Here is a 20,431-nt window from a genome sequence, read left to right as displayed (position 1 = left end):
TAGCTGTAAATATACTCCTCCCCTCTTAGCCACGCCCCCATCCACGCCCCTTGACCACGCCCCCAGATGCTGGCTTTTCAACTTTGCGCCTATAACAATCCGAATGGTTCTTTTCCTCTTTGGTCCGGAGGACACGACGTCCACAGTTTCCAAAAACAATTTGAAATGTGGACTCGTCAGACCACAGAACACTTTTCCACTTTCTATCAGTCCATCTTAGATGAGCTCAGGCCCAGCGAAGCCGACGGCGTTTCTGGGTGTTGTTGATAAACTGTTTTCGCCTTGCATAGGAGAGTTTTAACTTGCACTTACAGATGTAGCGACCAACTGTAGTTACTGACAGTGGGTTTCTGAAGTGTTCCTGAGCCCATGTGGTGATATCCTTTACCCACTGATGTCGCTTGTTGATGCAGTACAGCCTGAGGGATCGAAGGTCACAGGCTTAGCTGCTACGTGCAGTGATTTCTCCAGATTTTCTGAACCCTTTGATGATATTACGGACTGTAGATGATGAAATCCCTAAATTCCTTGCAATAGCTGGTTGAGAAAGGTTGTTCTTAAACTGTTTGACTATTTGCTCACGCAGTTGTGGACAAAGGGGTATACATCGCCCCATCCTTTCTTGTGAAAGACTGAGCATTTTTGGGAAGCTGTTTTTATACCCAATCATGGCACCCACCTGTTCCCAATTAGCCTGCACACCTGTGGGATGTTCCAAATAAGTGTTTGATGAGCATTCCTCAACTTTATCAGTATTTATTGCCACCTTTCCCAACTTCTTTGTCACGTGTTGCTGGCATCAAATTCTAAAGTTAATGATTATTTGCACACAAAAAAAATGTTTATCAGTTTGAACATCAAATATGTTGTCTTTGTAGCATATTCAACTGAATATGGGTTGAAAATGATTTACAAATCATTGTATTCCGTTTATATTTACATCTAACACAATTTCCCAACTCATATGTCTCTGACAATCTTGCACTTTCTGTTTTGGAAATGAAGTGAATGTTTGTGCCACTGCTTAATAACTGTTTAATATATACACTTTTGGTCAATTGACTTAGTTGTGATTTCCCTCTCTGCATGAAAGTTTAAAAGGAGCATATATTAATGCAGCATGAAAAAGAATCTTTTAATGTAGACTAGGGATGTCCCGATCCGATATTTGGATCGGATCGGCCGCCGATATTTGCAAAAAAATGCGTATCGGCAAGGCATGGGAAAATGCCGATCCAGATCCAGTTTAAAAAAAAAACTCCGCTCCGAGTTTTCCAACGCACCTATTTAAATAATACATTCCACTTTTCTGCTGCTCCCTAATTTCCGTTCCGCATTTTCCAGCACACCTTCAACACATCCACAGGTCTGTGGATTCTCACGCAGTTGCTTTTAGCTGCTGGCAGTACACGACAGGCTCTTCTCACTCTTTCCTGTGTCTCCCTCTCACAGACAGCGAGCGCACCTTCTTACACACGTCACATACTGTCACGTCATATGTCACATACTGTCACGTCATACGTCACATACGTATACGTCCTCCCCGAGCAGAGAGGTAGCAGCATGGCTAACGTTAGCTGTGATGCTAGCGCAGCCGTGTGACCAACGTTCTCTCTAAGGTGCGCGCTTGTGCAATTGCGCACTGTTTAAACGTCCTCTGCGCACGGCAAATCTATGCCACGCACAAAATCAAATAAAAAAATAAGCGCATAACAATTTTCAACACACCGACACGACAGAGAAAACAGTTTTCGTCATCATTGTTCAAATATTATAACGTCTGTCGAGACGCTTATCTCCATTCGGTGCCACACGCCCACACCATCAAAATGACGAGGCAAAAATTTCCACATCAACACCGTATGAAAAAATTGGTGATTTTTTTAGTTGTGATTTCCTTCTCTGCATGAAAGTTTAAAAGTAGCATAAGCATATATTAATGCAGTATGAAGAAGAATGTTTTAATGTAGACATGCAAGCCTTGAAAGAAAATGTTGAAAATCAAGACTACATTTCCTGCAAATGGATGCATTTCTACCCTATATTTTAACTTTAGATTTATTCTCATATCAAACTCTTTTGGCTGTCTTTTTGACACTTACATCCGGCGCCCCCCTCCACACCCTGGATTATAAATAATGTAAATAATTCAATGTGATTATCTTGTGTGATGACTGTATTATGATGATAGTATATATCTGATAGTATATATCTGTATCATCAGTGGACCCCGACTTAAACAAGTTGAAAAGCTTATTGGGGTGTTACCATTTAGTGGTCGATTGTACGGAATATGTACTTCACTGTGCAACCTACTAATAAAAGTCTCAATCAATCAATCAATCAAAACACATAGAATCATCATACTGCTGTGATTATATGCATCAAGTGTTCATTCAAGGCTAAGGCAAAATATCGAGATATATATCGTGTATCGCAATATGGCCTTAAAATATCGCAATATTAAAAAAAGGTCATATTGCCCAGCCCTAGTTTCAATGATGCCATTTCTGTTTGTCATGTATAATTTTGTCTATTTTGTGTTTATCCTTGAATAAACAGGTCAGTTTCTTGTTACCAACCATTGTGTATTATTCAAACTCCCCTAATTCAGCTGGCTAGTTGTTATCAAGAGTACTAAAACCCTTTTCAACATGATTCTGACAACTAAGTAGGCTAAATAACTTTAAACTTTAATACATGCTCGGATAGGCCATTATCGGTCAGTATCGGTATCGGTCAGTATCGGTATCGGATCGGAAGTGCAAAAACAGTATCGGATCGGAAGTGCAAAAACCTGGATCGGGACATCCCTAATGTAGACACATAGAATCATCATACTGCTGTGATTATATGCATCAAGTGTTCATTCAAGGCTAAGGCAAAATATGGAGATATATATCGTGTATCGTGACATGGCCTAAAAATATCGAGATATTAATAAAAGGCCATATCGCCCATATATATATGTAAATATGGTAGTAAATTGTGAAAGTGTGTCGAGGCGACTTGAGCTCCGGTGATCTCATTTTCATATTCAAAGTTCCGCTTCCTCGTTGCTTTCACCTGCGGTGCTCATTCAAATGAGGTCGCGGCGAAAGTTGTCTTTGTATGCGTCGCCAACGTCGTGTTTGTGTGTGCTCCTCCAGGCGGCCGTGACCATCCAGGACAGCTGCCACGAGCTCCACAGGCTCCTCCTCGGAGGAGACGGCCGCACTTCGCCTCGCCGTCAAGGCCTGCAAGAACAGGAGAAACAGCGCCACCTGGAGAAGAGGAAGGAGGAGGCGGCCTCCACTCGGCGCCTACAGGAGCGCCTGCGGCAGGACCGCGAGCGCTGGGAGCGGGAGTGCCACGCCCGGGAGAGCCGGCTGGGGGAGAAGGAGAGCTGCGTGGGGGAGAGGGAGCGGCAGTGCCACCTGGAGGCGGGGAAGCTGAGGCGCGAGCGGGAGGAGCTGGACGATCAGCTGGAGGAGTACCGGCAGAACCTGGAGAGGCTCCGCGAGGGCCAGAGGAGCGTGGAAAAGGAGCGGGAGCGGCTGGAGAACCGCAGGAAGCTCCTCCAGACGTGGAGTCACATCCCTCACATGCTCATCCCTCTGGATGGCCAGCAGGTGACCAATCACGCCCTCGCTACTTTGTCCACCCAGGTTTAATGGAATGCTCCGGAACACAGTTCAATCCCCTCTTGATGTACGAGCTGCGGTAATGAGCGCCATTTGCCCTGGCGCACGCCAATAAACATCTCCATGACGGATGGTAATTAAAGTGCAGCAAATAAAAGCCCCGCTGCAATAATTATAAGCCCGGCCCACGCAGAATAGGATAAAGTTCACTAATATGTGACGCGAGGCTAACGGCGCTACACGCAGTTTTTGTGCAGGCAGCTGTGACGCCTAAAAGCTTGCTTAACACTCAACACGCCCTCGATTTCTGGCACACTGGCATCCATCTTTTTAAGCCTGACAGAGCCGTGCTGAGCTAGCAGGGCTAATGCTTTTGCCCCGAGGCAAAGGTCACAGGGTGTAATCTCTAGGCTGCCATAAATGTCCGAAGGTTAACATCTCTCTTTAGACCAGGGGTCGGCAACCCAAAATGGTGAAAGAGCCATATTGGACCAAAAATACAAAAACAAATCTGTCTGGAGCCGCAAAAAATTAAAAGCCATATTACATACAGATAGTGTGTCATGAGATATAAATTGAATTAAGAGGACTTAAAGGAAACTAAATGATCTCAAATATAGCTACAAATGAGGCATAATGATGCAATATGTACATATAGCTAGCCTAAATAGCATGTTAGCATCGATTAGCTTGCAGTCATGCAGTGACCAAATATGTCTGATTAGCACTCCACACAAGTCAATAACATCAACAAAACTCACCTTTCATGCACAACGTTAAAAGTTTGGTGGACAAAATGAGACAGAAAAAGAAGTGGCATAAAACACGTCCTAGAAAGTCGGAGAAAGTTATACATGTAAGCAAACTACGGTGAGTTCAAGGACCGCCAAAATTAGTAGGACAAAACGGCGCTCGCCAAATACTCGAATCAGTGAAGCATGTTTAATATAAACAGTGGGATTTATAACAATTAGGGAGGTTTGTGTCATGTTTGTCCTCCTACAGAAACCATATTAAAACAAAAAATAGATTTTTTTTCCCCTCATCTTTTTCTTTCATACATTTTTTAAAAAGCTCCAGAGAGCCACTAGGGCGGCGCTAGAGCCGGGAGTTGCCGACCCCTGGTTTAGAAGAAGGGTGTCCAGAGTGCGTCCCGGGGGCCATTTATGTCCCGCGGCTTATTTGTTAACAGCCCGCGGCACATTTAAAAAAATTACAGAAATAAAAACATACAAAAGTGGAATAAAAGAGCAAACAGGTGAAAGGTAACAATAACACTTTTGCAATGTTGACTCTAATAACCCAACGAATCAAAATGAATGTTGTTTTGAATTATTGACATATTCAAGGCTCCAATTACTTCATGTCAAATATTCCAATTTGAAATATTTTTTTGGGGGGGGGAAATATTGCATATTTTGTGTTTGTCATAATTAACAAGATTTTCTATAACAAAAATGTCATAAAACAAACATACAAAAAAAATCATAAAAAATGTATAATTGACAGAGCTGAAGTTGATCTTGAGATTTAGGCGTTAAAAGTAAAAAATGTAAGATAATGTATGACTTTACACTTTTATGAGTGAAGCCCTTTTGGATCACCGAGAATTTTAGTGGGATTTTATTTATTTTTTTAAACTGACATTGTTCAAAAATGTATAATGATTGGGGCGGCATGGTGTAGTGGGCAGAGCAACCGTGCCAGAAACCTGAGGGTTGCAGGTTCGCTCCCCGCCTCTTACCATCCAAAAATCGCTGCCATTGTGTCCTTGGGCGGGACACTTCACCCTTTGCCCCCGGTGCCACTCACACCGGTGAATTGAATGATGAATGATAGGTGGTGGTCGGAGGGGCCGTTGGCGCAATTTGCAACCACGCTTCCGTCAGTCTACCCCAGGGCAGCTGTGACTATGAAAGTAGCTTACCACCACCAGGTGTGAACGATTGATGGGTTCAACATGTAAAGCGACTTTGGGTACTTAAAAAAAGCGCTATATAAATCCCAGTTATTATTATTATTCAAAATTAATGTTGTTGTGAATTATTGACATATTCAGGCTCCAATTACCGTACTTTGCATCAACTATTCCACTTTGAACATTTTGTGTTTTTGACATTGAAAACAGAGTTTTCTTTCACAAAACGGGCATCAATCATACAAAAAAATTTAAATTAAAACTGAGTCTGATCTAGAGCAATGTCGAAGTAAATGGTAAATGGGTTATACTTGTATAGCGCTTTTCTACCTTCAAGGCACTCAAAGCACTTTGACATTCACACACACATTCACACACTAACCACGACCCATCAGGAGCAAGGGTGAAATGCCTTGCTCAAGGACACAACGGACATGACAATGTTGGTAGTAGGTGGGGATCGAACCAGGAACCCTCAGGTTCACTCTCCTAACCGCGCCACGCCGTCCCCAGTATTGAAGTTTTTTTTTTTTTACTGAGGGCCACATTGCAGTTATGGCTGCCCTTAGAGGGCCACTTGCAAATTTGTATAATTTATAAACAATAAATGTATAGGTATTCACCTCATGATATTATAATACAATTGCCTATTCATATATATATATATATATATATATATATATATATATATATATTAGGGGTGTAACGGTACGTGTATTTGTATTGAACCGTTTCGGTACGGGGGTGTCGGTTCGGTTCGGAGGTGTACCGAACGAGTACACATGCTAGCAGCGACCGGGGCTAGGACAACATGTAAAAACCAGAGCTGGAAGACCCTCCTGTCTCGTTAAGATATCCCGTTTGGGAACACTTTGGCTGCGCGATACAACAATGGAGGACGGAGGTTTGCCGACATTGTTCAGCAGCTGCTTCTGGCAACACGTCAAACATGTGTTGCACCTTTCCTGCTTCCGGCTCCCAGACCGTAGTCGAGGAGCGCAGGGGAGACACTCCTCCAGGGCCGATGTATTCTCGGGGCAACACCCTTCACTCTCCACAGCTCCGGACTCCAGGGTAAATGACGAGTCCGGCGATTAGTTGCAAATCGTGGCTTTATTGAGGTCTTGCACACAGCCAATCCAACACACATATTAAAGGGCCACACACACACATACGCTACTCTCATAACACCTGCTAACCCATTTGAAGCGTCACCACCATATTCAAGCAGCCTCTCCTCGGCGAGTCAGGCAGGGCTAAAGCAATAACAAATGTTTTTATAGCAGCAGATATAAGACCATATTGCTTTAAAAACTAGATTTTGACCCACTTCTATGGTGGAAGAACAATGAGCCCATATATCCTCTTACTGCCAAGTTAGCCAGGCTGGGGGGGAGAAGAAAAGTTAATCTGAGGCTGAGTTGGCTTGAAAATGTTTAATGTTGCACTTTTTATATGTAGAAGAAAAGTTTTGTCATTTTATTTAATCTGAGCAACAACTTGAGGCAGTTTAATGTCGATTAACGTGGACCCCGACTTAAACAAGTTGAAAAACTTATCGGGGTGCTACCATTTAGTGGTCAATTGTACGGAATATGTACTGTACTGTGCAATCTACTAGTAAAAGTCTCAATCAATCAATCAAAAAAAGCACTTTATATGTAGAAAGGTTTTGTTAAGAAACCATTCTGAGCCTTATCTTATTTAGTTTTTATTTTATATATGTTGACCACATTAACCCTGGCAATGGACCCTTTGTGTATATGTATGTTATGCCATTGTTTACAAATTTGGTAAATAAATAACTAGGGATGTCCGATAATGGCTTTTTGCCGATATCCGATATTCCGATATTGTCCAACTCTTTAATTACCGATACCGATATCAACCGATATATGCAGTCGTGGAATTAACACATTATTATGCCTAATTTGGACAACCAGGTATGGGGAAGATAAGGTACTTTTTTTAAAAATTAATAAAATAAGATAAATAAATTAAAAAACATTTTCTTGAATAAAAAAAGGAAGTAAAACAATATAAAAACAGTTACATAGAAACTAGTAATTAATGAAAATGAGTAAAATTAACTGTTAAAGGTTAGTACTATTAGTGGACCAATCATGTGTGCTTACGGACTGTATCCCTTGCAGACTGTATTGATATATATTGATATATAATGTAGGAACCAGAATATTAATAACAGAAAGAAACAACCCTTTTGTGTGAATGAGTGTAAATGGGGGAGGGAGGTTTTTTGGGTTGGTGCACTAATTGTAAGTGTATCTTGTGTTTTTTATTTTGATTTAATAAAAAAAACAAAAAACAATACCGATAATAAAAAAAACGATACCGATAATTTACGATGTTATATTTTAACGCATTTATCCCTGTAAATAACCAAAAAATTTATATTTTGTTGTTTTCTTACTGTACCGAAAATGAACCGAACCGTGACCTCTAAACCGAGGTACGTACCGAACCAAAATTTTTGTGTACCATTACACCCCTAATATATGTATATATATATATACATATATATATATATATATATATATATGTATATATATATATATATATATATATATATATATATATATATATATATATATATATATATATATATATATATATATATATATATATATATATATATAGTGAAGTGAATTATATTTATATAGCGCTTTTCTCTAGTGACTCAAAGCGCTTTACATATATATATATATATATATATATATATATATATATATATATATATATATATATATATGTGTTAATTATGACAAAATATGCAATATTTCACCCCCTAAAATGTTCAAAATGTTCAATCTCCATAGATGATGGAGATTGGGATTCTGCCTTAACCCGAATTAACAACAGTACATCCTGTTCAAGGCTTAATTTAATACAATTCAAGGTTGTCCACCGTATTTATTTCACTAATTCCAAACCCTCCAAAATATACCTCAATATCTCGGTTACTTGTAACAGATGTTACATGTCACCTGCAAACATGACGCACATGTTTTGGTCTTGTCCCCATTTGCTGGATTATTGGACAACTATTTTCAAACACCTTGCTAAGGCGTTGGATTAAAATCTGACACCATGTGCAGAAATGGCTATTTTTGGGACGGTATCAGATCCCCAAATAAGGAGAAAATTTAAGGATAGTATCGCCTTTGCATCCTTATTAGCACGGAGGAGAATTTTGCTGGAGTGGAAGTTACCATTCTGCCCCAAAGCCTCCTTATGGCTTAAAGACCTTATGATGTATTTAGATCTGGAGAAAATAAAGTTCAATCTTAGGGGGGCACCTGGGAAGTTTTATTCTGTTTGGGGCTGTGTGGTTGACTACATAGCTAAATTAAAGACCCCAACCACCGGGCTGCGGACCGATTGGTACCGGTCCGCACAAGGAAAAAAAATAAAAATAAAAATTAAAAAAATGTTTTTTTTAGTTTTTTTTTTATTAAATCAACATAAAAGCACAATATATATCAATGTATATCAATACAGTCTGCAGGGATACAGTCCGTAAGCACACATGATTGTATTTCTTTATTAAAAAAAATATATATATATATAAAATCCCCCCCCCCCGGTCCGCGGGACAAATTTTCAAGCGTTGACCGGTCCGCAGCTACAAAAAGGTTGGGGACCCCTGCGCTACAGGACACATGAAAAGTTCACCTTTCATAAACCACCTTTTTGTTTTTTTGTTTTTTATTTATATTTATTCCGGGTGTATATTTACTATCTGCCTATGTTGAGAAGAAAGTGATGTACTAATTATTTTCCATTTGTGACTGTACCTTTAACTTGGGTTGCTGTTCTTGGAAGTGGGTGGGAAAAAAAGGGGAAAATGTGATTACTGTTTTATTGTATATTGTAATACCTGTCAAATTTAATAAAAACATTTATTAAAAATAAAAAAATAAAAAATGTTCAAAGTGGTATAGTTGATGTGAAGTACGGTAATTGGAGCCTGACTATGTCAATAATTCACAACAATAATTTTGAATCATTATTAATTTTTGAACAAGTTACATGTTAAGTCATACATTATCGTTAACGTTTTTCCTTTAATCCATACTTGCCAACCCTCCCGAATTTTCCGGGAGACTCTCGAAATTCAGCGCCTCGCCCGAAAACCTCCCGGGACAAATATTCTCCCAAAAATCTCCCGATTTTCAGCCGGAGCTGGAGGCCACGCCCCCTCCAGCTCCATGCGGACCTGAGTGAGGGTACAACAGGGTGACAAGAACTAAATCATCCAGACTAGAGATAAATTGTATTATGTTTATCTTACCTAAAAATAAATATATTTATTAATTAAAAAAAACAAAAAAAACTAATGAACTAAATACATTTTTACTATATTTTGCTAAAAACATCAACATTAATTGTATTTTTTTTTGTATATTTTCTGACTCCTTATTACATTCAGCCATAGAATTATACCGGTACATTAAAATAAACATATTTGAAATAATACATTTTAAATTATCATAATAATTCATTTAAAATGACCATATTTAATTATTTAAGAAATTGCTTGTTTATCAACAACTTTAGCATTTTATTCATTACATTTTGAAGCTCTCAGAAGCCAAGTTATGTTGTATTTGTTATATTTATGCAAGTTTGAAGTATCAATTATCTAAACACAGTTTTGTTTGCATATTTTCAGAATGTAGATATATATACATATATATATGTATATATATATATATAATGTATGAAATACTTGACTTGGTGAATTCTAGCTGTCAATGTACTCCTCCACTCTTAACCACGCCCCCGCCCCGCCCCCCAACCCCCACCTCCCGAAATCGGAGGTCTCAAGGTTGGCAAGTATGCCTTTAATGCCTAAATTATTTTTCGATTTAGCAGTAATAAACTGGCAGCTCAGTCGTCAGAATGTTACCTTAAAATCTAAGGTGTTTTTTACAACATATTACTGTAAATGGAAAAAGGATACTGTAGTTTTCCCAGTAAAATTCTGGCAACTGACTTTTACCATAGAATTTGTTATTTTTTACAGTGTACAATTTGATGGATAACTTAAGCTTTGAAATCATAAACCAAGCAGATATTTACTATCACTATTTTAATTTTAACAAAAAAAAAGTTTGAAATGTATGTTATTGTAATATTAAAGATGAAAAGATGTGCAATTGCATACAGTACATGTAATTTTTTTCTGTCAAAATGTAACGAACAAATACATTTATTAAGAAAAGGTAAAGTACTTTATTGACGCATATTATCTCAAGGCTTTCGCGGGCCACATGAAATGATCTTGCCCCCGGCCCTTGAATTTGACACCTGTGATCGAGCGATTAAGGCGTTGAAAAGAAACAAAGGTATATTTTATTTATTTTTTCAAAAAATTTGACTTTTTTTGTTACGAACTGGTCAAGGGGGTGACCCCGGGATGCAGAGACGGGAGGCAAGTTTGAATAACAAAAAATGAATACATTTAATAAGTCCAAAAAGTGTAACAAAAAGCGATGGGGCAAAAATGCACACCATGAAATACTAACTAAAACAGGTTCCTCAGTGGTCGACAGGGGAAAAAACCAGGGAGCACTCAGCACAGCATAATGTCCTTACTGCCTCAAGGAGGCTGGGAAACAAACACAACAAGGTTAGAAATAACAGGACTAAGGAGAAATAACGTACCAGGACCGACGATGCGAAGTAGGCGCATGCACGTGGGAGGTGCAGGATAAAATAACCGGCAAGACCCAGCTGTGGGTGACGAGCTTAAATACTCCTCTGAAGAAATAGGTTGCAGGTGTGCCTTAGTGTCCGCCCCTCGCTGGAGACTAATGAGCTGAGGAAACATCACAATAAAAGAGAAGGCAGGGAAATAAAAACACAACATTTTTACTGGTACCAAACTTGAGAGGAACCCCAAAGGTTAAAAAAAATCTGTATATTGTATTGTTTTTGGAAATGAAAAACATCAAAATGGCCCCCGCATGCTTTGATTTTTCAGTGGAAATAGTTTGGACGCCCCTGATTTTGACCATTATGTGGCGAGAGGAAATAATTGTATTTATTGTTGCTATCATTGATCATTTTTTTGGTCCCGCCCAGGACTCCTGCGGTCACGCTGGAAACGGTTCGGTCTTCGTGAACGAGGCGGCGCTGGCCGGCGGCGTAGGGGGGGAAGGAGGACTGGGGGGCCTGAACAACCGCCGCCGCAAAGGCAGCGACGCCAGCGCACACAACTGCCTCAACGCCTTGCTGGCCAGGTCCAACAGCAGACAGCCCACCACGGACAAGACCACCGCCAGCCGCAGTCCGGACTTGGACAGCCAGCAATGGAGGACGGGGCGGGGCTACCAAGCGGAGCTGGACACGCCTTCTGGTAAGACCGAATATTTACATATTTTACATGATGTGGATTTGAAAGGTTTCATGGATTAAAAAGGGTTGGAACTAGAGATGTCCGATAATGGCTTTATTCCGATATTGTCCAACTCTTAATTACCGATACGATATATACAGTCGTGGAATTAACACATTATTATGCCTAATTTTGTTGTGATGCCCCGCTGGATGCATTAAACAATGTAACAAGGTTTTCCAAAATAAATCAACTCAAGTTATGGAAAAAAATGCCAACATGGCACTGCCATATTTATTATTGAAGTCACAAAGTGCATTATTTTTTTTAACATGCCTCAAAACAGCAGCTTGGTGTTTGGGACATGCTCTCCCTGAGAGAGCATGAGGAGGTTGAGGTGGTGGAGGGGAGTATATTGTAGCGTCCCGGAAGAGTTAGTGCTGCAAGGGGTTTCTGGGTATTTGTTCTGTTGTGTTTATGTTGTGTTACGGTACGGATGTTCTCCCGAAATATGTTTGTCATTCTTGTTTGGTGTGGGTTCACAGTGTGGCGCATATTTGTAACAGTGTTGAAGTTGTTTATACGGCCACCCTCAGTGTGACCTGTATGGCTGTTGACCAAGTACGCTTGCATTCACTTGTGTGTATGAAAAGCCGTAGATATTATGTGATTGGGCCGGCACGCAAAGGCAGTGCCTTTAAGGTTTATTGGCGCTCTGTACTTCTCCCTACGTCCGTGTACCACTGTACAGCGGTGTTTTAAAAGTCATACATTTTACTTTTTGAAACCGATACCGATAATTTCCGATATTACATTTTAAAGCATTTATCGGGCCGATAATATCGGCAGTCCGATATTATCGGAAATCTCTAGCAAAAATCCCCACAAAAGTGCAGTTCCCCTTTAAGTATCGATTTGCAAGTACCAGGAATTGGTACTGTATCAGTTCAAATGTGAGTACAGTCATTCCTTGCTTATCAGTTGGTTCCAAGCCTGACCGTGGTTAAGAAATTTCAGCAAAGTATAATTATTATATTAAATATTTTCAAAATAAGAGCTGAAAAACTGTTTAGGACCTACTAAATACATCATTAATATCATTAGAACCCTCTAAACATAACAGTCATATGATCACCTTTACCTGTGTTGTACTGTAGGTTACAGTAAATGTCATTGCTATAGTCTTCACAACACAGAAGTACTTCACTGTTGCAGCTACTAGCTGCTTGTTAGTCAGGCTGCAAATTTGTCGCCGACAATTGTATTTGTCGACAATATCTGTGACGTCATCACACATGTTTTTCCGGGCGGAAGTGGGTCACTCACAAAAACAACGCCTGTGGGAACATTTCCTCTTAGTCTTGTTTAAAACATGAATACCTTGCTCATTTTTGCAAAGCGGACCTTGTTTTTCTGGCAGTACATCTGTGATACGCCAGCAATTTAAAGGGGAACATTATCACAATTTCAGAAGGGTTAAAACCATTAAAAATCAGTTCCCAGTGGCTTATTATATTTTTCGAAGTTTTTTTCAAAATTTTACCCATCACGCAATATCCCTAAAAAAAGCTTCAAAGTGCCTGATTTTAACCACCCGTCCATTTTCCTGTGATGTCACATAGTGAAGCCAACACAAACAAACATGGTGAAAAGAACAGCAAGCTATAGCGACATTAGCTCGGATTCAGACTCGGATTTCAGCGGCTTAAGCGATTCAACAGATTACGCATGTATTGAAACGGATGGTTGTAGTGTGGAGGCAGGTAGCGAAAACGAAATTGAAGAAGAAACTGAAGCTATTGAGCCATATTGGTTTGAACCGTATGCAAGCGAAACCGACGAAAACGACTTGACAGCCAGCGACACGAGAGAAAGCAAGGACAAATTTGGCGATCGCCTTCTAACCAACGATTGGTATGTGTTTGTTTGGCATTAAAGGAAACTAACAACTATGAACTAGGTTTACAGCATATGAAATACATTTGGCAACAACATGCACTTTGAGAGTGCAGACAGCCCAATTTTCATCAATTAATATATTCTGTAGACATACCCTCATCCACGCTCTTTTCCTGAAAGCTGATCTGTCCAGTTTTGGAGTTGATGTCAGCAGGCCAGGGAAGCTAGGGTCGATATTCTTCTCTTGATCATCTTCGGTGGCATAAGGGACGGTGTGAGCCAAGACATCCAGGGGGTTTAGCTCGCTCGTCTGCGGGAACAAACTGCCACCATTGCTTGCCGTGCTACCGAGGTCCTTTGTCCCTGAATTGCTCACACACTCCGGCAGATTCAATGGGGGTCTGGCGACAGATTTCTTTGACTTTATCGTTGGAAATGCATCTGCTTTGAGTGTCGCAGGATATCCACACATTCTTGCCATCTCTGTCGTAGCATAGCTTTCGTCGGTAAAGTGTGCGGAACAAACGTCCAATTTCTTGCCACTTTCGCATCTTTGGGCCACTGGTGCAACTTGAATCCGTCCCTGTTCGTGTTGTTACACCCTCCGACAACACACCGACGAGGCATGATGTCTCCAAGGTACGGAAAACAGTCGAAAAAACGGAAAATAACAGCTGATTTGACTCGGTGTTTGAGAAAATGGCGGATTGCTTCCCGATGTGACGTCACGTTGTGACGTCATCGCTCCGAGAGCGAATATTAGAAAGGCGTTTAATTCACCAAAATTCACCCATTTAGAGTTCGGAAATCGGTTAAAAAAATATATGGTCTTTTTTCTGCAACATCAAGGTATATATTGACGCTTACATAGGTCTGGTGATAATGTTCCCCTTTAATGGTGTCGGACGTCTCAACCTCGGTAAGAGTGTTAGTTTTAAAGCAGCTTCAATTTGCAATGCCAAAATAAAAAGCACTTTATCTTTATATTAGGGCTGCAACTAACAATTAATTTGATAATCGATTATTCTGTCGATTATTACTTCGATTAATAATCGGATAAAAGAGACAAACTACATTTCTATCCTTTCCAGTATTTTATTGGAAAAAAAACAGCATACTGGCACCATACTTATTTTGATTATTGTTTCTCAGCTGTTTGTACATGTTGCAGTTTATAAATAAAGGTTTATTTAAAAAAAAAAAAAAAATTGTCTCTGCGCATGCGCTTAGCATAGATCCAACGAATTGATGACTAAATTAATCGCCAACAATTTTATAATCGATTTTAATCAATTTAATCGATTAATTGTTGCAGCCCTACTTTATATGTATTAGAGTTGTACAGTATACCAGTATTAGTATAGTACCGCAATACTAATGAATCATATTCGGTACTATACCGCTTGTAAACATCCACTGTAATGATACTAAGTACAGAAGCGTAGCTAGTCGATACTACTATGATTACATCGATATTTTTTGGCATCACATCTCCTTTCGGTTTTTTTATATTTATATTATGTCTATAAACTCAGAAAATATGTCCCTGGACACATGAGGACTTTGAATATGACTAATGTATGATCCTGTAACTACTTGGTATCAGGTTGATACCCAAATTTGTGGTATCATTAAGAACTAATGTAAAGCATCCAAACAACAGAAGAATAAGTGATTATTACATTTTAACAGAAGTGTAGATAGAACATGTTAAAAGAGAAAGTAAGCAGATATTAACAGTAAATGAACAAGTAGATTAATAATTCATTTTCTACCACTTGTCCTTAATAATTTTGACAAAATAATAGAAAGGAAAATGTCAGCAGACTAATTAGGAGCCTTTGTTTGTTTACTTACTAATAAAAGACAAGTTGTCTTGTATGTTCACTATTTTAATTAAGGACAAACTTGCAATAAGAAACATAATGTATCCAAAGATTTTTTTCTTAAGATAAAGCCAAAAATGACATTTTTGTGGTCCCCATTTTTGTGATCGAAATACATTTTGGTACCGGTACAAAAATATTGATATCGGGACAACACTACTATATATATATATATATATATATATATATATATATATATATATATATATATATATATATATATATATATATATATATATATATGTATGTGTGTGTGTGTGTGTGTATATATATATATATATATATATATATATATATATATATATATATATATATATATATATATATATATATATATATAGTAGTGTTGTCCCGGTATATATATGTATAGGGCATTACGGTGGAAGAGGGGTTAGTGCGTCTGCCTCACAATACGAAGGTCCTGAGTAGTCCTGGGTTCAATCCCGGGCTCGGGATCTTTCTGTGTGGAGTTTGCATGTTCTCCCCGTGACTGCGTGGGTTCCCTCCGGGTACTCCGGCTTCCTCCCACCTCCAAAAACATGCACCTGGGGATAGGTTGATTGGCAACACTAAATTGGCCCTAGTGTGTGAATGTGAGTGTGAATGTTGTCTGTCTATCTGTGTTGGCCCTGCGATGAGGTGGCGACTTGTCCAGGGTGTACCCTGCCTTCCGCCCAATCGTAGCTGAGATAGGCTCCAGCGCCCCCCGCGACCCCAAAAGGGATAAGCGGTAGAAAATGGATGGATGGATGGATATATATGTATATATATATATATGTATGTATATGTATATATATATATATGTATATATATGTATGTATATGTATATATATATATATATATATGTATATATATGTATGTATATATATATATATATATATATATATGTATGTATATATGTATGTATATATGTAGGTGTGTATATATATATATATATATATATATATATATGTATATATATGTATATATATATATATATATATATATGTATGTATATATATATATATATATATATATATATATATATATATATATGTATGTATATGTGTGTGTGTGTATATATATATATATATATATATATATATATATATATATATATATATATATATATATATATATATATGTATGTATATGTATGTGTGTGTGTATATATATATATGTATATATATATATATATATATATATATATATGTATATATGTTGGGAGTTTCCTCCTCTCCCAGCTCGCTAGCCTCAATCTGAACCTTGGTATTTACCGTGATGACGGACTGGCAGTGTGTCGCGCCTCGCCAAGGAGCAGCGAGAATACCAAGAAGCGCATATGCCAAATTTTCAAAGAGAACGGCCTACGGATCACGATTGAAGCCAACAAGCAAACCGTCAACCTCCTTGACGTCACTTTCAACCTGAGAAATAACAGCTACCAACCATTCACGAAACCCAACACAACACTCCAATACGTGCACCATGACAGCAACCACCCACCCACCACCACGAAAAGAATACCTACCGGAATCAATAAAAGGCTATCGATGCTGTCATCTAGCAAAGCTGAATTTGACCAAGCAACCCCCCCGTACCAAAAAGCCCTTGATGAAAGCGGATACAATTTCACCCTCACCTATGAACCCATGCCAGGAAACCAGCCAAAAAAGAACAGAAAACGAAACGACATCATCTGGTACAACCCCCCATACAGCAAAAACGTCTCAACTAACATTGGACACAAATTCCTCAATCTGATCGACAAACACTTTCCCAAAGACAACACCCTAAGAAAAGTATTCAACAAGAACAACATTAAATTGAGCTACAGCTGCATGAACAATATACGACAAATCATCTCAAACCACAACAAAACAATTGCAAATGAGCCATCGGCCCCCAGACAGAGCGACTCCAAAACCAACAAAGACTGTAACTGTCGAAAGAAACCTGATTGCCCTCTCAACGGGGGATGCTTACAAGCATCAGTTGTCTACCAATCTAAGGTAATACGCAAGGACATTAACACATCCGACACATATGTAGGATTAACCGAGGGAGAATTCAAAACCAGATGGAACAATCACAAGGCTTCTTTCAGGAACAAAAACCTGCGAAATACCACAGAACTCAGCAAACACATTTGGGACCTCAAAGACAATAATGTTGAATATTCAATAACATGGCAAATTCTTGCATCCAGCACACCTTACAATAGTGGTAATAAAAGATGCAACCTATGCTTGAAAGAGAAACTGTTTATTATTTACCGTCCAGACCTGTCATCCCTCAACAAGCGCAGCGAAATTGTAACAACATGCCGCCATAGACGGAAACACCTCCTAGGTAACACATGAGCCAATCACCACGCCCCTAGGCCAGCCTGTACCCACCCACTCTGTGCCCTATATAAACCATGGTATGTGAATGCTCCCATTAAAATCCCCTGATGATTGAGGGTACCCCCCCTCATGAAACAGACCTGTAGAGATGAAATAGTCTTGTGATTTTTTTTCCCACACATACATATATATATATATATATATGTATATATATATATATATATATATATATATGTATATGTATGTATGTATATATATATATATATATATATGTATACATGTACATATTTATGTATATGTATACATAAGGTAAAAAATGTGTATATATATATTTATATACATATGCTAAAAACAATATTCAGCTAAATATTATTTACAATATTTGAAGCGCGCTGTGGCGAGGGACAATTGTCCTTTAATTAAAGACCTGTTTTCTTTCCTGTTGGTTTACTGCCTTCAATGGTGTGATGTTCCAAAGCTACCTGTCAATTATTGTCCTTACCACAAAGGAGAAACTGTGAGAAGGTAAACAGAGCAGCTGCCTCATACTGTATGCGCACACACACACAAACACACACACACACACACACACGCATACACGTTTTTTCAAGGCTGAGACCTCGACTGTCCTTCCCCTCAGTTAATCAGTGTCACCCGACAAAAAGGTGCCGCCGCTTATCTCACCCGCTGTCCTCGCGACTTGCCTCTACTCCTGCTGAAAGTTAATGACAATCAATGGCCAGGGTGGGTGGGGGGGGGATGCAGGGCAGATATCAGCATGTTCAGCAATTCACAAATTTAAACAACAACAAACTACACCTGGCTGGGATCAGAAAAAAAGGCCATTAGTCAACATATAAGTCTATTTTGACACAGCTTTAGTAAAAGGCATTTTTAATTTCTATTTTTACCTATTGCAGGGGTCGGCAACCCAAAATGTTGAAAAAGCCATATTGGACCCAAAAAATAAATAAAAAAATCTGTCTGGAGCCGCAAAAAATTCAAAGCCTTGTATAAGTCTTGTAATGAAGACAACACATTATGTAAGTGTCTATATTAGTTAGAATCCATCCATCCATCCATCTTCTTCCGCTTATCCGAGGTCGGGTCGCGGGGGCAGCAGCCTAAGCAGGGAAGCCCAGACTTCCCTCTCCCCAGCCACTTCGTCCAGCTCTTCCTTTGGGACCCCGAGGCGTTCCCAGGCCAGCCGGGAGACATAGTCTTCCCAACGTGTCCTGGGTCTTCCCCGCGGCCTCCTACCGGTCAGACATGCCCTAAACACCTCCCTAGGGAGGCGCTCGGGTGGCATCCTGACCAGATGTCCGAACCACCTCATCTGGCTCCTCTCGATGTGGAGGAGCAGCGGCTTTACTTTGAGCTCCCCCCGGATGGCAGAGCTTCTCACCCTATCTCTAAGGGAGAGCCCCGCCACCCGGCGGAGGAAACTCATTTCGGCCGCTTGTACCCGTGATCTTGTCCTTTCGGTCATAACCCAAAGCTCATGACCATAGGTGAGGATGGGAACGTAGATCGACCGGTAAATTGAGAGCTTTGCCTTCCGGCTCAGCTCCTTCTTCACCACAACGGATCGATACAGCGTCCGCATTACTGAAGACGCCGCACCGATCCGCCTGTCAATCTCACGATCCACTCTTCCCTCACTCGTGAACAAGACTCCGAGGTACTTGAACTCCTCCACTTGGGGCAAGATCTCCTCCCCAACCCGGAGATGGCACTCCAACCTTTTCCGGGCGAGAACCATGGACTCGGACTTGGAGGTGCTGATTCTCATAATAGCCTACTATCAAAATGACTGTGTCGCAGGCTGACACAAATATTTGTTGACAGAAATGTTGAAATATAATATTTATTCTACACATTTTTACAACAACGAAAAAAATTAGGCTTAGAATTACCAAAGGTATAGTTGTGTGTGTCCATGTTAAAGGGGAACATTATCACAATTTCAGAATGGTTAAAACCATTAAAAATCAGTTCCCAGTGGCTTATTATATTTTTCGAAGTTTTTTTCAAAATTTTACCCATCACGCAATATCCCTAAAAAAAAGCTTCAAAGTGCCTGATTTTAACCATCGTTATAAACACCCGTCCATTTTCCTGTGACGTCACATAGTGATGCCAACACAAACAAACATGGCGCATAGAACAGCAAGCTATAGCGACATTAGCTCGGATTCAGACTCGGATTTCAGCGGCTTAAGCGATTCAGCAGATTACGAATGTATTGAAACGGATGGTTGTAGTGTGGAGGCAGGTAGCGAAAACGAAATTGAAGAAGAAACTGAAGCTATTGAGCCATATCAGTTTGAACCGTATGCAAGCGAAACCGACGAAAACGACACGACAGCCAGCGACACGGGAGAAAGCGAGGACGGATTCGGCGATCGCCTTCTAAC

The 20,431-nt window shown here is 39.6% G+C and overlaps 1 protein-coding gene across 3 annotated transcripts in view; it reads left to right on the top strand.

The window, feature by feature from the left end:
* The window catches only part of arhgef28a (Rho guanine nucleotide exchange factor (GEF) 28a), a 156,080-nt gene that overhangs the window by 111,336 nt on the left and 24,313 nt on the right, over positions 1-20,431 (top strand). For all 3 annotated transcript variants that reach the window (XM_061966514.1, XM_061966516.1, XM_061966515.1), the window contains 2 exons: positions 3,150-3,611; positions 11,650-11,923. In XM_061966514.1, coding sequence (XP_061822498.1) covers positions 3,150-3,611; positions 11,650-11,923 — 736 coding nt within the window. The remainder of the gene's footprint in view (positions 1-3,149; positions 3,612-11,649; positions 11,924-20,431) is intronic.

This window comes from Nerophis lumbriciformis, linkage group LG11 (assembly GCF_033978685.3).
Source record: "Nerophis lumbriciformis linkage group LG11, RoL_Nlum_v2.1, whole genome shotgun sequence".
Lineage (NCBI taxonomy): Eukaryota > Metazoa > Chordata > Actinopteri > Syngnathiformes > Syngnathidae > Nerophis > Nerophis lumbriciformis.
This window is presented reverse-complemented; position numbering and strand designations above follow the sequence as displayed.